Consider the following 17,437-nt stretch of genomic DNA (forward strand, 5'->3'; position numbering starts at 1 on the left):
CCTCCTGATCCCACTTAGTAGTGTTGTCACACTCTTTCTTTCTCTCCCTCCTGCTCTGCCTCTCTCCCTCCCTCTCTCTCTCTCCCCCTCTCTCTCTGTCTTTCTCCCTCTCACATACACACTCACGGACCACACTTTCTGCACGCATAAAAAACTAGGTCAGATAATACAAACTCCTGAGGGGTTTTCTGTTTTGTCTCTTTAGGATTTCAGGGAAACTAATGGAGAGACTATTTTTGGGAGCCAAGCCATCTCTGCTCCGTCTCCTCCTCCCCTGCTTTCTCAGTAAATAATCACTGCTACATTTATGAAGAGGAGAGAAGACGCAGTGAAACTCGGAGGCAAACAATGATTGTCAAAAGAATTGTGGGATGTGTATGTGGTTGTGTGTTGGTGTGTGTCTGTGAATATCTGATTCTCTCACCTCTGGTGTGTTCTTCTTGAACTCGCGGCTCAGGTCGATTAGTTTCTTCCTGGACTGTTCACTCTCGTCCTGTCTGTTGGCAAGCTGTGTGGCGGTGGCGTCTAGTTCTTTCTGCAACATAAACACACAACTTTAGGTTGATAAGAGGAGAGCCACACATATTTTATTGCTCTTATCGCCAGTGTTACTGTCATTATAATCAGCATCTTTGTTATCACTCATGATAAAAAAGACAGTAGCAGGTTTCTGACTAGACGGCAGACTCCTTGACCCATCTGGCATGCTGCTGACTACTGGTCCTGCCTCAGCTGAGCTTGGCCAGTATGTTGCGGCAGCAGAGGCAGAGAACAGAACCACAACACCGATGTCCCGCCAAGGAAAACCCGTCTACACCAGCAGTTTGATCTGCTACCAGCGCGAGCAATATCACAGCCATTCAGCCTGTCAGTCAATCAGTAACCACTGTGTCGGGCATGACGACGTCTGTAGCAATAGACTACACGCGCAGTTCACAACAATTATTGACTGTCTGGCCCAGACGACCCCTCCCCTCCCCGCATAACAACAGCACAATTAACAACAGCGGTGTTGTCAAGGCTGAGGCAAAGCCTGCCTTTATCCACATCCATTTTGCATTGTTATTAATAGCTATTTATGGGACTTGTTCCAGATGATGGGCCAAGTGCTGACATTAACAAGACGTTCAGGCCTTGTAAAGATTGTATCTCTCTCTGCTGAGTGTGTGAGTGTTGCTGGATTATGTTTCTGTTGGATTCTTGCCCTCTTGTCACACTCACTCCTCTTTTTTTTTTTCCTCCCGCATTTTTCCACTCTTTACAGATCATCCACTCGCTCATTCAACCAGCAGTACCTTCTCCTCCATTTAAATCCCTCTCTTCTCCCATCACTCTGCCTCTCCCTCCCCCTCCTCTCCCCCCCATCAACCTCCTGTGAGGCCGCCCACCCCTGAGAGTGATTAAACGCTGCTGAAGGGCCGTTATGCTAACTAACACACTAATCATTTAATACACACATTACCACAGGGGCCCTTGTGGCTCAGTCTGCTGACAAGGTCCCAAAACACACTCACGCACACATGCCCACCTCCCCATATCGCCCGCACCCCCCGCCCCTCCGAAACGCACAAGAAAATACAATCCTCCAAAGAAATAGTGTGATCAAGTACTAATTAGGAGCCCCCTCCCGCCCCCCCATCAGCTTTAAATTTAATTCCCTGACCAGCCCCGATCTCGTTTTATCCACAAACCATAAAAAAACAAAACACAATTTTTAAAACAAATTTTGCGCAGTAGCACAGGATGTTTGAACAAGAAAAAAAAAAGACAAGAAAAAAAAAACTGCTCACTTGCTTACATGCCATCTTGCTCTCGCTGCCCATGGAGCAGTTGATGTAGCAGCCTGTCTGCCCATGGCCATGGAGCAGCTGCACTATCTGTTAGTGAATTCGAGCGTGCGCAGAAGCTTGTGCAACGCTTGATGAAAGGAGGAACCTAATAAATTTTAATCATGTTAAATTAATTGTCAAAAAAATGAATGCTCAGTTCGTGAACAGAGGTGTAATTATTATATTGGTAAAGATTAGCTACAGGAGCAAGAATACACGGGACCCAGTTGGTTTGAGATACTAACATAAAACAAGCAGATATTAATCACAATGTGACGCGCTGGGCCTTGCGGCTTTCTTTTCGGTGGGGTGGGGCACATCAAAACCATTTAAACATAACAACTCAGTGGTAGCCTGATTTGAATTCAGGAGACACGAGACGCAAACCAGGATCATTTGAGGTATATCCCAAAAGTAAAGAGACAACGCAGTTAAGCATCCAAGCTGTGCCATTAAACAGGAGGAATAAGTTTGGAGAATATTGACTCTCCAGGGGAATAAGTTTTGTAAATATTGAATGTCCCTGTGAGAGTACATGGTCTGAATTACGACAGCAGTTACATGCCATAAAAGACCAGTACTGTACAGGTTTTCTATTACGAGGTGAGAGTGTGTGTTACGCACCTCAGGACACAATTAATCAACCATTAAAAACACTAAACTTTGAGTAGATTCATTAAAACTAAATATAGTAAGATGAAGTCTGGTTAGGGAAGGTGTCTGCACTATTCTTTTACACTTGCGCTATAACATAATATATAATATTATATAACTGGTCACACATTGCACACACTAAATGCTAACTGATTCCACTTACTTAATAAAATACTGTCTATATTTTTTATTATTTAATCTTATTTTGACTACAAGTTTTTAGAAAAGCCTTCAAGCTACACTACTATTAGATAATAATCTGTTTTGTTCCAACGTCTGCTGTCATTTTAAAACACAGTAGATGAAATAATAACATGAAAATGAGTGCACACTAACTTAAGGTGATTTTATTTCCAATGCTCGCTCACTAGAATTATCTGAATGTCAGAGGAATTAAATACAGTGAGCCAAATTGATCGTATATCCATATAAAATCATTAATAAGCTCAGTTTATGAGAAAAAAAGGGGGGGGGGGGGGGGGGGGAACAGTCTTCCACTAGGCCTCTGCTTTAGGAGGTCATGTGCCAATCCCTGACGCCCTTGATTCTGTCCAATCCCTTTTCAATACCCTGCACATATCCCAATGTGTTACCAAATCCCCCTTCCTAAAAAAAAAAAAAAAAAAAAAAAAAAGAGAAAAAAAATCTCACTGCTAAGCTAAATAAACACATCACACATGAAAGAGGATTGATTCAATGCCAAGTGGGCAAGTAATTATGGGCATGGTCTCACTTTAAAAAAAAAAAAAAAGACCCTCAGACTCAGTCAGGTTTTGACTATGCAGCAAACTCTCTGCCCACATCAGCAGACACAGGCAGACTTTACACTCATCTTGCTGATAGAGCGTAACATCCGAAAGTGCACAATCCCCCACTGCTTCTCACACACACACACACACACACACACACACACACACACACACACACACACAAATCTTACTGACCATTAGGGAGACCGACACTATTCCCAGTTTAAGAAACACATTATTTTGCGTAAGTTGTCATATTTAAAGGGCTGTAAGTTAAATAATGAGCAAATATGTTTTTATGGTTATTTGCTCTGCTGGTTGCTGCTATTTCTTTTAAAGTGTGTTCGGTACGGAAATGTGGTCTTATTATTATTAAATGCTGCTAAAGTGCATCTATAACCCACAACACACCAGAACTAAAAAAACAAAACACACATTATAAAAAGTACATAGGTGCAAACGATTTTTCAGTTTATGACAAACTCGAACTTCCGAAGTGTTTACGGCAGAAGTGGAGAACTCAAGGTGTCAAATTGACTTTCTACATTTGCTCTTAAGCTGGTTTCATTATAAGAACATTTAAAAGACAAACACATTTAACACTGTCCTTTTTCTCACAAGGTGACATTCTCAAGTTCATCATATTGCACTGACATCGTCCCACGATTAAAATCAGTTGATATTTACTCTAATACAAGACTGCAGCGTGTCAATATTATTTTCTAAACACTGATAAGGGTAACCGTTTGAATTCCTTGAAGTGACGACTGTCAGTGCCCAATCTGTCCAGCTACCTGATCCCTGCTCTCACCCACATCACAGTTTATATTACTGACATGACTAAAGGCAGCAGCTAGCTACATTAATAGATAGCTAAACAGGAAGATGAAGACCTTTGGTTTTCATAGTGACTAGAATGGTGACATCTGTCGCTATCTATCTAAAGTCGTGACAGGGGACGCGAGTGGCAACACGGTGTGCAGACTGAGCACGTTTAAGTTTGAACAAAGCTGTGCAAACGTGTCCTACAGGCTACTGTAAAAGTTGTTTCAGAGCTCAAAAGTACAAATCAAGACATCCTTAAATAATACAAGTTATGTTGCATATTTCAAACTATATTACCTATCTGATGTCATTTATTACAGGATGTCTTCAACTAAAAAGCTCCCGCTGTAAGGCTTTATTAAACTCCAAACTTTTGGAGGGGAACACTGTTAGCGTTAGGGTACGCTGCTCTACAGGGGTTCAAGCCATCTGGCATACTGCTGTGTATCCACTCTGTCATGTTTGGCATAAATGATTGACATAATGCTACTTTGATAAACCTTATAAATTGATGTGTTTGACAAGGAGCCAAGAAAGGAATTTAAAAAACTCTAATTAACAAATGAAAAAAAAAAAAAACATAGCACATTATGAGGCTGAATTATGATGAAATTGCCAGTGTTTGTGTTGATGCTTCAATATGATGCCTGCAGTGCAGCACAGAGCAGCAAACAACATGCATGAAAAAAACAAAAAACAAACTTGTGTCCAGTCTGTTAAGAGCTTTCAGGCTCAGTATGCGAGGTCAACGCTCTCTGGCTGTCCTTGGCCTGACTTTGAACATTTTCTTTCTTTTTTTTTTTTTTTTTTAAATCTGAAAAACAGTTTAATTTGCTGGTGAATTAATTAAATCGTTAACTCCGGCACTATTTTTAAATCTAGCTCTGGCTGGTTAGGGCTGCACTGTGTAGTTTAGCAGAGGATGGAACATGGTGTGTGCAGGGGAGCATTAAGTGGGCTGTAATGTCTATGTGATTGCTGTAACAGCCCTGCTTGGCTTGGCTGGACTGGCCCACAGCAGCAGTCCCTGTCCTGGTTCATTTGGTCGTCTGGTCAGCTGTAAAGACGATTGGAACAGATTGCCAACACTCCCTAGAGAGACTTCAACACCGACTTGGCCAAGAAGCCTCCCGCACACTGCTCCACACGCGTGTGCTCTCACATGAATGCACAGACGGGCCGCTGCAGTAACTTGGGGAGCCCAGTCTTTCCACATTCTTTTGAACTCCGTTTCAAAAGAGGAAGCCTGCTAACATGTTCGCCCAGCAAAAATTTGGCACGGTGAGCCATGTTCGCGCTGGGAGGGGAGGTCGGGCCAAACGGAAATGAGTATCTCTCCATCCTACCACTGTGGTAATAACACTAATCACCGATAACAGTCACGGGTAAACAAATCCTATTACCACTGGCCATCAGACCCAAGGTGTATGTGTGTGTGTGTTCATCTCTCCTAATGAAATTCCTTCCACTCGTCTACAGGCAGAAAGAGAGGCCTTCTATCTGACTAATTCGCTCTAATTACTCTAATGAGCCACAGGTGATGATACAGTGAGACTGATTAATTAAATGGGAGGCACCAATCAGGCATGTCTGATTATGCCAATAATATCGACTACAGACTAAATGAGATAACAGGAGACAGATGCACTTTAATTGAGGTATCAAAACTTCATGGAATTTCTTCTGCCCTCACGCTCCGACGATGCCGAGACAGATAGGCCAGTGGAATGACAACAAAGTTATTGTTATGTACACAGTATGAAGTCAATCTGCAGCTGCCGTCTGCGCTGCCACGGTGACCAGGAGTGCACACAGAGGAGAGCACACCACACATGGATCAGCCTCAGATCTCATTCTCTGCAGAATAATTGGGACTGTAACAGCTAGAAGCACTTTGTTTACACCTAGTCTGCAGTCAGACAAGCCGAACAGTCTGCCACTCCTGCTTTAGTCCAAACACAATGTAGGTTAACTGCTCCACATTCGGTGCATGTTTTACACATTAATCTAATGAAGTGCCTCTTTTGAATCCGAGCCAGGCATAGAAAGAGACAGACAAAAATACTTCTTCTCAGTAATACCAACACCATATTAGTCACGCTACAAAAGAGGCTAATATTTTTAAAATGAAACTTTTCTGTGTGCATTACAAAGTGGAAAGCCTTTAACAGCCTCTGCACTTGGCAACATGACACAGATGTTTAAGAGATGAAGTTTTCTGTCCTGCCAGTGCAGTCACTAATCTTTCCTTTTATCTCCAACAAGTCTGAGGCTGTTATGTGGTTATGATAGTAAACAGTAAAAGGCGTCTGGAAAGATGTCTTATCTGAAATCTACGAGGCCTACCTTTCAAACTCCCCCTCCATCTCCCCTCGCAGCGTTCCACCTCCAATGCGGCTGACTGTTTTGTATGCCAAACCTACTGTGTGGGGGTGGAGTCGCGGGGTGGCGGCTCAGTCGGGAGCGACAGCCACGCTTGCTACAACGACACGGTACATGATCACAGATCACAGGCACGCCCCCTCAAAACACAGCAGCGCAGATAAGAGACTACAATCCCGGCTGCCTGTCTGCCTTCCTACCTTTGACATAGCAGGGTGCAGCACTTTAAATGTGCCAGCAGACGCCGTTTTCAGAAACCACACAGGGTTTGAAGACGCAAGTCATATCCTCCTGAATCTCCGTCTTTTGCTTTTCCTCTCACCCATTTGGAGTCAAAGCCACAAAGTTTTCTTTTACCACAAACTAAACACAATAGTTTCACTGTGACAACTGAGCTCTAAACACCTTTTTTATGTGTGTGTGTGTGTGTGTGTGTGTGTGTGTGTGTGTCTGTGTGTCTGTGTGTGTGTGTGTGTGTGTGTGTGTAGAGCGTTTGGGGGCGTGGGTCAGCCTACCACTCTCTACAGTCTAACAAGACGCTTGTGGTCCCTGAGCGTTTTGCTCCTTTTTTTGAACACAGATCCATATCTACCAACAGCACAGGAGCTGTCAAGACTCACCTCACTGACGCTGACGCAAGCCTGGATCAAAAACAGCCTTTTCACACCGCAGCCTTGTTCGTATTGATCCATGTTTCTCTGCTGAGAGACTGGTTGTTGTTTTATCTCCCCAACATCCAAGCCTTAACTCTCCTGAAGCTTACTGAGAGCTAGTCATTATTTTGCTCGACCTATTGTCTGACAAGGGGTTTCAGAGGCCAGGCCTGATCCTAAATACAAATATAATGAGACTAAGATGGTTTCTGGCATGGAGGAAGTGCAGCTCACTTGGTCTCATTTTGCGGAGTTCGAATTTAGCTGGAGGCCTGTGTCACAAAGGGTGAGTGGTGTGGAGTGTGCAATGGGAGGAGAGAGGGGTATGGCGATATGCTAGGGTGTAATGCATTGGTGAAAGGGCAAGATTTTTCATCCCTGCGTTTACAGGGTGGAACGGCTAGGATATTGAGATCTGAGATAGGATCAGAGGGTAGTGAGCTGTTTCAGCTACGATAAAGGCCACGCATTACAAACAGAGCACAGATAGAGAGAGGGAGAGAGAGAGAGAGAAGGAGAGAGAGGGAGAGAGAGAGAATCACACCTCTCATCCCTGAATTAATGCCTCCATTCTGCCAGGAAGCCATTCTGTGCCAGTGAGAGGAGATTGGGGAGGGGATGAGTGCACAGATACGGACTAAAAAATGGAAACTGCGATCATGGAGAGGGGCGATAGGGATTAATCAAGTCTGGAAGAGGAGTGGGGCTCTCCAGGCCCTGAAGCACACATACAAGCCTGGGACTCTAGCAAGCAACTGACATTGCCGCTATTAGTTTATATGATATCAAATGCACATACAAGTAACCATCGGTGGATAGTGACAGGGTCACAGGTGCAGGCTAGCTACACAGCGATGCTGAAGACATCCACTCATCATCCCACACTTGTATGCGAGCGAGTCTGTTTGGCCTATAAAGTCTATGACCCCTTCACAATGAAGCAGTGTTCAAAGTTGCTCTAACTTAGTTGAGATTTGATCTGTTCTCAGTTCGTTAACCTATTTGATTTGTTGTAATTCACTTAGACTTCCATTTAAGGACGACTAGCAGCTTCATGCTATTAGCACAGTTATACAGGACACTCAGAAAGATCTGCATCACTCTCATGTGCCTCTACCACATTAAATCCCTGATTTGCATGACGCCCTTTTTCCACGTTTTAATTTAGCCTCGTCTATCTGTTGTATCCAGTAATTTTCTCGACGCCCTATTATGATACATCAGCATGAGCTGTGGCGCAGCCTGTAAACACAGCATGTTGACTTGTGAGCATAAATTAAAAGCATATATCAAAATGCCCCATTAGCTTAGATGCATACACTCTTTAATGTGTCCAGCTCATACTGTCACTATTTTCTAGCGTGGACTGGACTTCTGACTGAGTTTGACACCCGTGGTATATACGATCAACGTCAACAGAGCGTGTCCTGGGGCTAAGTCTTACTCAGCCTTTATGAGTAAGAGTTTTCTGCTCTGCTTGCACAACTTTGGCGAGTAAACGGCAGAGAAACACAGTGAGAAAGAGAGAATGAGCATAGCTAATCCTTACAGTAATGACAGAATAATTAGCTTGCGTTAGGCTAAGTAATGGGTTGTAATTATATCATTTATTCTGTGTTGAAAGAATGTGATATAAAGCCTGCACAATGAAGGAAGAGGAATTGAGCTCAGTGGGAAGTAGGATGGAGCATGTGTAAGAGCTCAGGCTCTTTCTATTGATTGATCCAAACATCAAACGAACCACTGGAGTAATGGGGGAGTGAAGGACAGCTAAAAGCTATTTGGAGCCTTCACTGCATAAAAGACTTGACCTGTTCCGCGCAGCCTACATATCAAAACCATCAAACAGCAATCAATAGACCAAAGCGGTCAACTCAACAAACCGTCACCCTACTAAAACATCAAACCCCCGGCCCAAGCGTCAGATGATAGGCTACACTCAGCTTATCCATTACCATCAGATAAAGAGGAGATAAAACACAGAGCCTAATCCTTTCATGTGTCGTGACAGCCACAGCAGCCTCCAAGGCATTCCTTCAGTCTGGCTCTCAAATAGTTTTATGGCGGAAGGCAGCCATTCAGTCAGCCAGCCAGCCAGTCAGGGCTGTTCTGGTCTGTTTGTCTTATTTCACAGTTTACACGCTGTTTTATAGGTAGTTATTATGGTCACCATGGTGATGCCATACGTTTTTATGGTCTTTTGGTCTGAGGGCAGAGAGTGTAATAAACGAAAAAAAACACACACACACATGAAAACAAAGACTCACAAAACACACTCCTGCTGTGGAAAGGTCTCCTGTCCCTCCCTTCCTCCCTCCCTCACTCTTTATCAGTCTCACCAAATGCCTATCTCCCTGCTCTCTGCTTCATGTGAAACATGGATAGGCTAACTCAGAATTGTCCTCTCTCATTCCACATCTGGAGCTGATCAGAGGGCCTCCTGGAAGTTGAGGCCTCTGGGCCTATTAATAACCATACCGCTGAACTCAGGGTCAGACAGCAGTCAGCGGATGAGCCTGTGTCTACCAAACACATAGTCCCTTCCCCCCTTCCCCTTCCCTCAAGAGGACAACTCTCACTTTTAAAAATGTGACGGCAGGCTACAGAGGTTACCGATGTGCATCCAGTTTCATGCTTTTGAATTGGAGCGTACAATGACTCTTCCAAGTCAAGCAGCAGCTCACTAATAAGTAAACAAAGACTTAAGTGTAAAGTCTTCTGAAACCCCAAACGCAGGTTGGTCATACTTTAAAAATAAGACTAATACATAGGCATAGGAAAAACAGCCCGCGCTAATTGTTCCACTATTTTCTTGAGGTTTTTATTTTTTCTTCTTTCCACGTCCACACAGCAAGTTCAAGTTCAAGGAGGCTAGACCTGTTAAAAGGCAAGACAGATGGTGAAGTCATCATCTGTTAGCTCTAAAGGTTACGCCATTCAGACAGCCCAGGTCATACTGAGGTCTGCAGGGTCAGACCACCTCTGAACCTCGGCTCCAGTCTGACAGCTGCTCGGGTCAAAGGTCAGGGAGAGGTTAAGGTACCGTCTGAGGACATTCAATGAATTTAACAGATACAGGACAGCGTCACTTGAATAAAATCCACCATGTTCCAGTAGACAAAGGCCTGGGCCAGCAATGAGTATTTTAATCTAGCATTAGGCAAAGCCTGCACAGTAATAAGCAGGGTGTGAGTAGTTAAAAAGATCTAATCTGATGCCTGCTACCATTTAAATTGGTATGAGCAGACAGGCTTTTTTTCCCTTAAATGATTATACCTCAAAAACTGAAAATACCCAGAAGCAGTGCCTTCAGTTTCTCAAACATTTCTAACTTCCTCTGACTGGACAAAGTTTCGCCTGCAAACATAAAACTAAACGAGCGAATAGCAAACTGAACGCAGAAGAACAATTTGTTAAGCATAAACCACCCCCATCCTACACACACACACACACACGCACGCACCTGTAAATACAGGGTAGTTGAATCATCATAATCGGTGGTAGTTTTCTGCTGAGCCCAGCCAGCAGTCTGTGTTATTTTTAGAGGGCTGACACAGAAGCAGGCCGTCCATTTACTCTGTGAGCTGGCAGGAGGACCATCACAGCTCTGGTTGCTTTTAAACTACCAAAATGGGAATGAGCTCAACATAAACACTGAAAAGGTGTGGACACTTACAGAAATGTAGTTAGCTAAGATCCAGAGCCATTACGGTTCCATTACTTTAACATTAGGCCCCTTATAACAAAAGCTTGTGTATGAAAATGCCAAATCCACTCACAATTACTGACTGGCCCACTGAACAAAGGCCAGACAATCAATAAAACTCTTTACCTAATCTTACATCTATAAACTGGTGTTAGGTTGTCATTAAACAGTCCAACATTTCTTCCTTTTATAAACTCTGATGATAAATGTTTTACTTTATAGGGGGGAAAAAATGACAGCTGCTACATTAATACTGTGAGTCAATAGGACACATTCCCAGCAGTATGATTTAAAGCATAATAGTAGGATATATGAGTTTGTTACATATACAAGAGAGGTAAGAGGTAGATTTGCAAGGTAATGTGACAACATAAACCACAAGCTGCTCAACATTGCATTATTTTCACATAGTCTTTGTTTTTAGAATAATAATTAAAAAAAATTAAAAATCACATGGTGGCAAATCGTAAACTCCTGAATAAACAAAATGAAGTGGCTACAAGACAAAAGGAAAAAGGAGAGAGCGACAGAAACTGGATGGACAACTCAGGCTAAAGGTTGAAGGCTGCTCATATCTGATGTGACTGATGGGTTGAGCCTGAAGGCCGGCTATGGATCCAGCAACTGAAGCCATGATTGACACTGAAAATTACACAGAGTGAGCTATTAGCAGATAGCAAGCCATATCATAATTCAATCCCTACACCATCAAAGTGCACCAATATCATAATTCAATACCAAGAACCATTAGCCTGCAGCACGCACCAATATCATAATTCAATCCTGAGGCCATCAGCCTTTGCCAATATCATAATTCAATACATGGACCATTAGGACACGCCAATAGGCCTATTAGAATTCAATACCTATGGTCAATGATCTAGCAGGACACTGATACGGGAGTCATGGGTTGACATGGGATAGGGTCTGCACCTAAAGGATCCTTGGGCCTTATTTAGCCCAGACTCCTTGATAACAGTGAGATAAACAACACTAAAATTAGGTAGGGCAGTGGTTCACCAATAGCTTGGCTACACCAGACGCTCAAAACCACAACGTATTTGCTGTAGAAACATGTTTCGCCAGTCTCATACAGCCGAACACATTTTGTGGAACAAAATGAAGCTCTGCATTAGCTTCAAACTCAGCAGTGCGCTCAGCCAAACTTGTCAAAATTTTTTCAAACACTGGCCTCCAGTGTGTGACCGTCTGCAGTTGGTCTAAATTATCACATTGTGGTACCTTGTGGAAATGGGACTCCGTTTCGTTTTATGGTCCATTGCCTCTGTTTATATTTCCATGTTAACATCTTGTTTAACTCTTCAAAATACTGTAAATCTCACCGAGGCTCTGCTTGCTGGGTCATCAGAAAGCTGCACCTTAACAACCAATCAAATGGGGTCGAAAAGCTCCGATTTCCTCAGCTGCTTGAAGACAATTTTTCACCAAAGTTGTCATTTTGCAAAGTTTCCTCACTTAACTCTAATCCTCATGTACGGCATGCAGAGTGTAAAATAACTCTGGGGAATGGAAACTACAATTAAGTATTATGTATTTCCTGAAAAATACAATCGAATACTTGAATGAATTAATCTGCCACTATTATGACAACTGATAAAAAGTTTATGCAAATCTGCCCAACAGTCAGTTGCTCCAGCTCTTACGTTGTAAACTGAAAATCTGATATGATATATTTTCACTGTTGGTCAGACAAAAAGAATTGTTAAAGGCATTTTTCACTATTTAAGATTTTTTTTAAAAAAGGACCCATCGATCATCTAACAATCAAAAAAATAACAGGTAGATCAGTCATCAATGAAAATAATCTCTTCAGCTGCAGCCCTACTTTTACACAGTACAACCCATGTTGTATATGATAAAACATTATCTGTAAAGTTTAATTATTTGCACCTCAGTTGGCATTTTAATAGAATAACTAAAATATGTAGCTGACAAGTAAAAAAGTAACAGGACTGACAGGATTGTTTTGCTGCACAGGAGACCAGATCCAGGCCCGCTGCCTGCCTGCATCTCGCTGTGTGTGCATTCATACTTTACCAGTCAACTATGGACAAGAACAGACATCTTTTCCCTTGGGAATGCAAGATTTCTGTTGACTGAAAACCTTAAGCTTAATATTACAAAACCAACAACAGTCTATAGGAGATTACATCAGCCTTGGAGGCACCATTTCGAGTGATTTTTAAATAAACGTGGGCATCATCCTCAAACTCACAAGTGGTAAACGGCCGGTGTATTCGAAAGTGAGCCTGAAGAGAAGTGTCCAGTCACTGAAGACCACGCTCTCTCTGCTGGAATACAGAGCAGCCGAATAATGGATGCTTCTGTCATGAGATACGGTGAAACTCTATGATGCTAGGTGAGAGAGACTCCAAGTGGGTCTGTAAATAATGCCTGCCACTTGAAAACAGGTCTCTGGAAACTGCCCCCTGTGCTCTTGTTGCTGGTTGTTGGTTGGATGGGTCTGTATATTACCACAACTAAAAAAGGGCTGCATCGGGATGGGTGTGGGTTACTGATTCCACCTGGTAAAAAAAATACCGTACACACTCAGCAGTTTTACAGTCCAACTGAAACAAACCAGGCTTTCATTTAAAGGCGCTGATCGGTCATGCCAAGACATAAAATATTTATAAAATATTGGCTGTCTCACCCCTCAAAAAATATTGTTATTTTTATGGTTTCTTTATGGGTATTATTAGCCTGTGTGAGTGGAACGCATATTTCTACTAATGTGACATAAACATACATAGAAATAAATGCTCTGAAACACAATATTTTGGGGAAGGTTAAACTTAAATGTGGTCACTTACTCATAATCTTAAACATGGATGTCTGGGAGGACCATTTTTTTTGGAAAGCTTTACAAGCAACGAGGGAAACATTTGTAGAGAATGTACATGATAAAATGTATGTTTTTAGTTTTTTCTTAATTAAAAGAAATGGATCATTTTAACATATAATTTAAATGCAATGCCAAACAATAGTATGATACACAATGCATACTTTTTAGCGTCACTTTACACAATATCCTTTTTTTTCTCCCTCTGTGTAAATGTCACCTCACTGCCATGTTTTAGAGCAGTAGGACAATTAACAAGTAAGACATTAGTAAGTTGGATAAAAGCAGTAAATATGACTTCATTTTACCTGCTTTACCCACCACTGTGCTACCATTACATATCTCTGAGGTGAAATCAGTTGTGTTAAAACTGTTTTAAATGGGTGAACAGTAACTGTACTGACAATCTTTATGGCATCAGTTGGGACAGACTAAAAACCTTGGACACCATAACAGTAATTAAATAGTAATAATACAAGTATTCTAACCAGGATTATTATTAAGTTTTATATTGACATCTGGACCACATTAAACTACAGGTGTTTAAAAAAAGAAAAGAAAAAAAAGCAAGAACATGAAATGTTTCAATGTTACTACATTGTAACAGTTGCACATTGCTCTCAGTCAATCCAAAATGGTATTGAACCATAAACCTGAGTGTTTAATAAAAGGAAAAGTAAGTTTTGTCTTTCACGTGAGAAAATTCAAGTGTGAAGAATTATCAGACATCTAAATTACAGAAATAATTTTCCCAACATTTTTTAAATTCTCCTCTTTTTTTAAAAAAAAAAAACAGACTAAGTCTAACAAATAACACAAATGACACTTTTAGCCTTTGAGAAATATTCAGTCCCTTCTTTTCAAACACTGCTATGAGCCTTTCATCCACAGAGTCTGTTGGGTTTCTTGGTCTGTTCACGATCAACTTTCGCTGAAGCAGCAACCACAGCCTCCCAGATGCTGTTCAGAGAGGTGTATTGTCTTCCCTCACCGTAAATCTCATGTTTGAGAACGGCCAGCCAGTTCTCAATAGGATTTAAAATCAGGTGAGGAAGGGGAACAGGTGATTATTTGATCATATTTGATGCTGGCAATCCAAGCAGCGGAGTGTTTGGATGCATCTGATGGAGCATTGTAGCTTTCATGAATGCTGAGGACTTGAAGAAAACATCTTTCAGAAACTGGCAGTAGGTTTAGGGGTTGATTTCAGTCCATCTTAAACCTGAACAGTTCCCTGTTTCCATTAGTGATCCTCCCCAGGCCCAGCTGGTCTGTCTGATCCATCAAGAGTCACTCTCATTTCATCTGTCCATAAAACCCTTTCTTGGCCCAATGCTGATGCTTTAACCTGTGAATCCTATTCACTGGTGGTCTATTCTTGAACTCTTTGAGGACTTGACATCTTGTACTTCTGGACACTTCAGGTAGGCTGCAGTTGTGGATAATGGGATCCTGGTAGCTTCACATTTAACTTCACATCTCTTCTTTTACAGTTAATTTTGCACATTTTCTCCTCTGTGCATTTTTTTGTTTTTGCAACCCTGTTAACTATTCACAAAAAAAACAAACACTGAGTCACACCTCAACAGTTTAGCTATTTCAAGACTGATGCGTCCGTCTGACAGGCATTTTCCAGCTTTTGGATTTCAGTGTCAGTTAAAATCTCTTTTTTTGGCCAATTTTAACTGAGGTAATGAAGCTGTCTAATAATTATGCACACCTGAATATATCACTTTAGGCCACACCCTGCCACATTACACACATGTATCACCTGAAAATGATTTAATCCCATAAGAATTCAAGTTTATATGGTGCGTAAAGTGTTTCTACCGTGAACAGAGACTTGCACTCACATCCACACCTTCAAGTTTCATAAGGAAGCGTGTCTGCTTGTCACAGACTTTTGCATAAAGCCAGCATTGAGAGCTGCTGATTCAATCTGTTTGGTTACCCCTATTTTTAGTCTTCTATTAAGTGCTTTTTATCTTTTCTTCGAACATCAGATAACACTGGTCAAAATTTATTTCATTTATTTTACCACACCACCGTAAAAACTGTTTAAAAGAAAAGTCAAATTATGGCTCTCGCGCTGTGTAAAATTCACTTTTTGTGTTAAATCGGGTGAGCTGAGTCTCGTGTAGACACTCCCTAAAGCAGGGAGAGGGCGAAGAAACTGAGCCCAAGTGTGACGTACACTGAACCGTTGAGGAGTTAGGGAGTATGGGCCTCCACTGAGAATTAGTCACTGATAACGTGTATGAGGAGAAGTTTTTTTTTCTTCAGTTTTTGAGTGCTGCACATTCCTCTCCATCGTACGGAGCGTGTCCTTCGAACGGATACACTATCGCCTCTTAGAAAGTAGGATGACATGGCCCCAACCAAAGTAGACCGAGGGCAGACCAAAGACCTGACATGCACTCGTCCCTCTCTCTCTCTGACTCATGCTTAGTCGCTCAACACCCACCAACACACAGTGAAACCTCAGTCCCAATGCCAGGTTTTGTCACTGGGCAGAGAACCGGTTGGCTACAGTAAAAGCATGACGTGATGCCCCTTCCTCTATGCTCCCCCAGCCTGTGCAGCAACAGAGGGGTAAAAATATCCCACCAGTGAGTTCAGACAACCAGCTCATAAATTAACACTAAAACTCCTGCAGACAACAGCGGGCCAGTCGCTGAGAGATTTAAACCACTCAGGTTGCCACTGACCACAGCTCTGGGATCAGCTTACAAACCCCTTTTCCTAAATTAACCCATTAGGAGGTGGTGAATAAGAACAGGCTCTAGATCAGTTTTCACCCTAAGTCACTATTTAGCCCTCCGCTAACATAGTGAACTATTTTTCAAAATGGCTCTAGGGTGCTTTGTTCCTGGAAATGTTATGAGGTGAGATGAAGGCTATTAGGCCTAAATTGGGAATTGTGTATAACGGAAAGGTCTGTTCCTAATTTTCCAAGCTTACACAAAAAAATATATAAAAAGTATAGGTTTAGGCTCAGCTATTCGCTCATGTCTTATTAAGGCTTGCCTGTAATGAAGCGCATCTCTCATCGCTCTCAAGTCGAAACACAATGTTCCAGCAAACTGCTTCACTGGGTCAAAAAAAAGAAAAAAGGGAAAAAGAAAAAAACAACAGGAGAGAAGAGTGATGATCCCCTCTAAAGAAATTCAACTCTGTAATGGACGGACAGGGATTACAGACGTTAAAACCTCCTCCATCTGTAATTCACTGTCACCCTGCCATCTCTGAATCACTGATCCATTTTGCAAGTGTGCGAGACCTTGCTAAAAGCATCACTGTTGCACCCATTTGTGTTTGTAGTCGTGGTGGGGGGGGTGGAAGGGGGGTGGAGGGGAAAAAAAGACAAGTTAACAGCTCGTTGTGCTGTTTCAAAGCACTCTCTGTCCTGTAACAACCACCTAGCTAGTTTCTCACACAGGGAATGGGACACACTGATCAAATAGGATTTTAATGAACATCAGCAGTTGGAGCCTGAGGAATAGACGCTATGATGGCTTAAAGCTACTGACATCTAGGTTGGGTTGGATTTTCATCATCAAAAGAAAAGCGCACACACACGCGCACACACACATACACACACACAAGAAAAAAACATTTCTTTACTGGTGCCTCTCACGCAGACAAAACAGACTCCAAGTGCACACTGTCCATTCGATCACAAGGAGGAAGAAAACGAGAAAGCAATCGGCTGACAAGGCCATGTGTAGACCATGATCATATCATACTAACCCCACATTATCCTCAGAAAACGGATA

At 42.2% G+C, this 17,437-nt stretch overlaps 1 protein-coding gene across 3 annotated transcripts in view; it reads right to left on the minus strand.

Moving 5' to 3' along the window:
- cux1b (cut-like homeobox 1b) overlaps positions 1-17,437 on the minus strand; it is a 62,574-nt gene that overhangs the window by 42,953 nt on the left and 2,184 nt on the right. For all 3 annotated transcript variants that reach the window (XM_053320730.1, XM_053320729.1, XM_053320728.1), the window contains exon 2: positions 425-535. In XM_053320730.1, coding sequence (XP_053176705.1) covers positions 425-535 — 111 coding nt within the window. The remainder of the gene's footprint in view (positions 1-424; positions 536-17,437) is intronic.

The sequence above is a fragment of the Scomber japonicus genome, chromosome 6 (assembly GCF_027409825.1).
Source record: "Scomber japonicus isolate fScoJap1 chromosome 6, fScoJap1.pri, whole genome shotgun sequence".
Classification (NCBI taxonomy): Eukaryota; Metazoa; Chordata; class Actinopteri; order Scombriformes; family Scombridae; genus Scomber; species Scomber japonicus.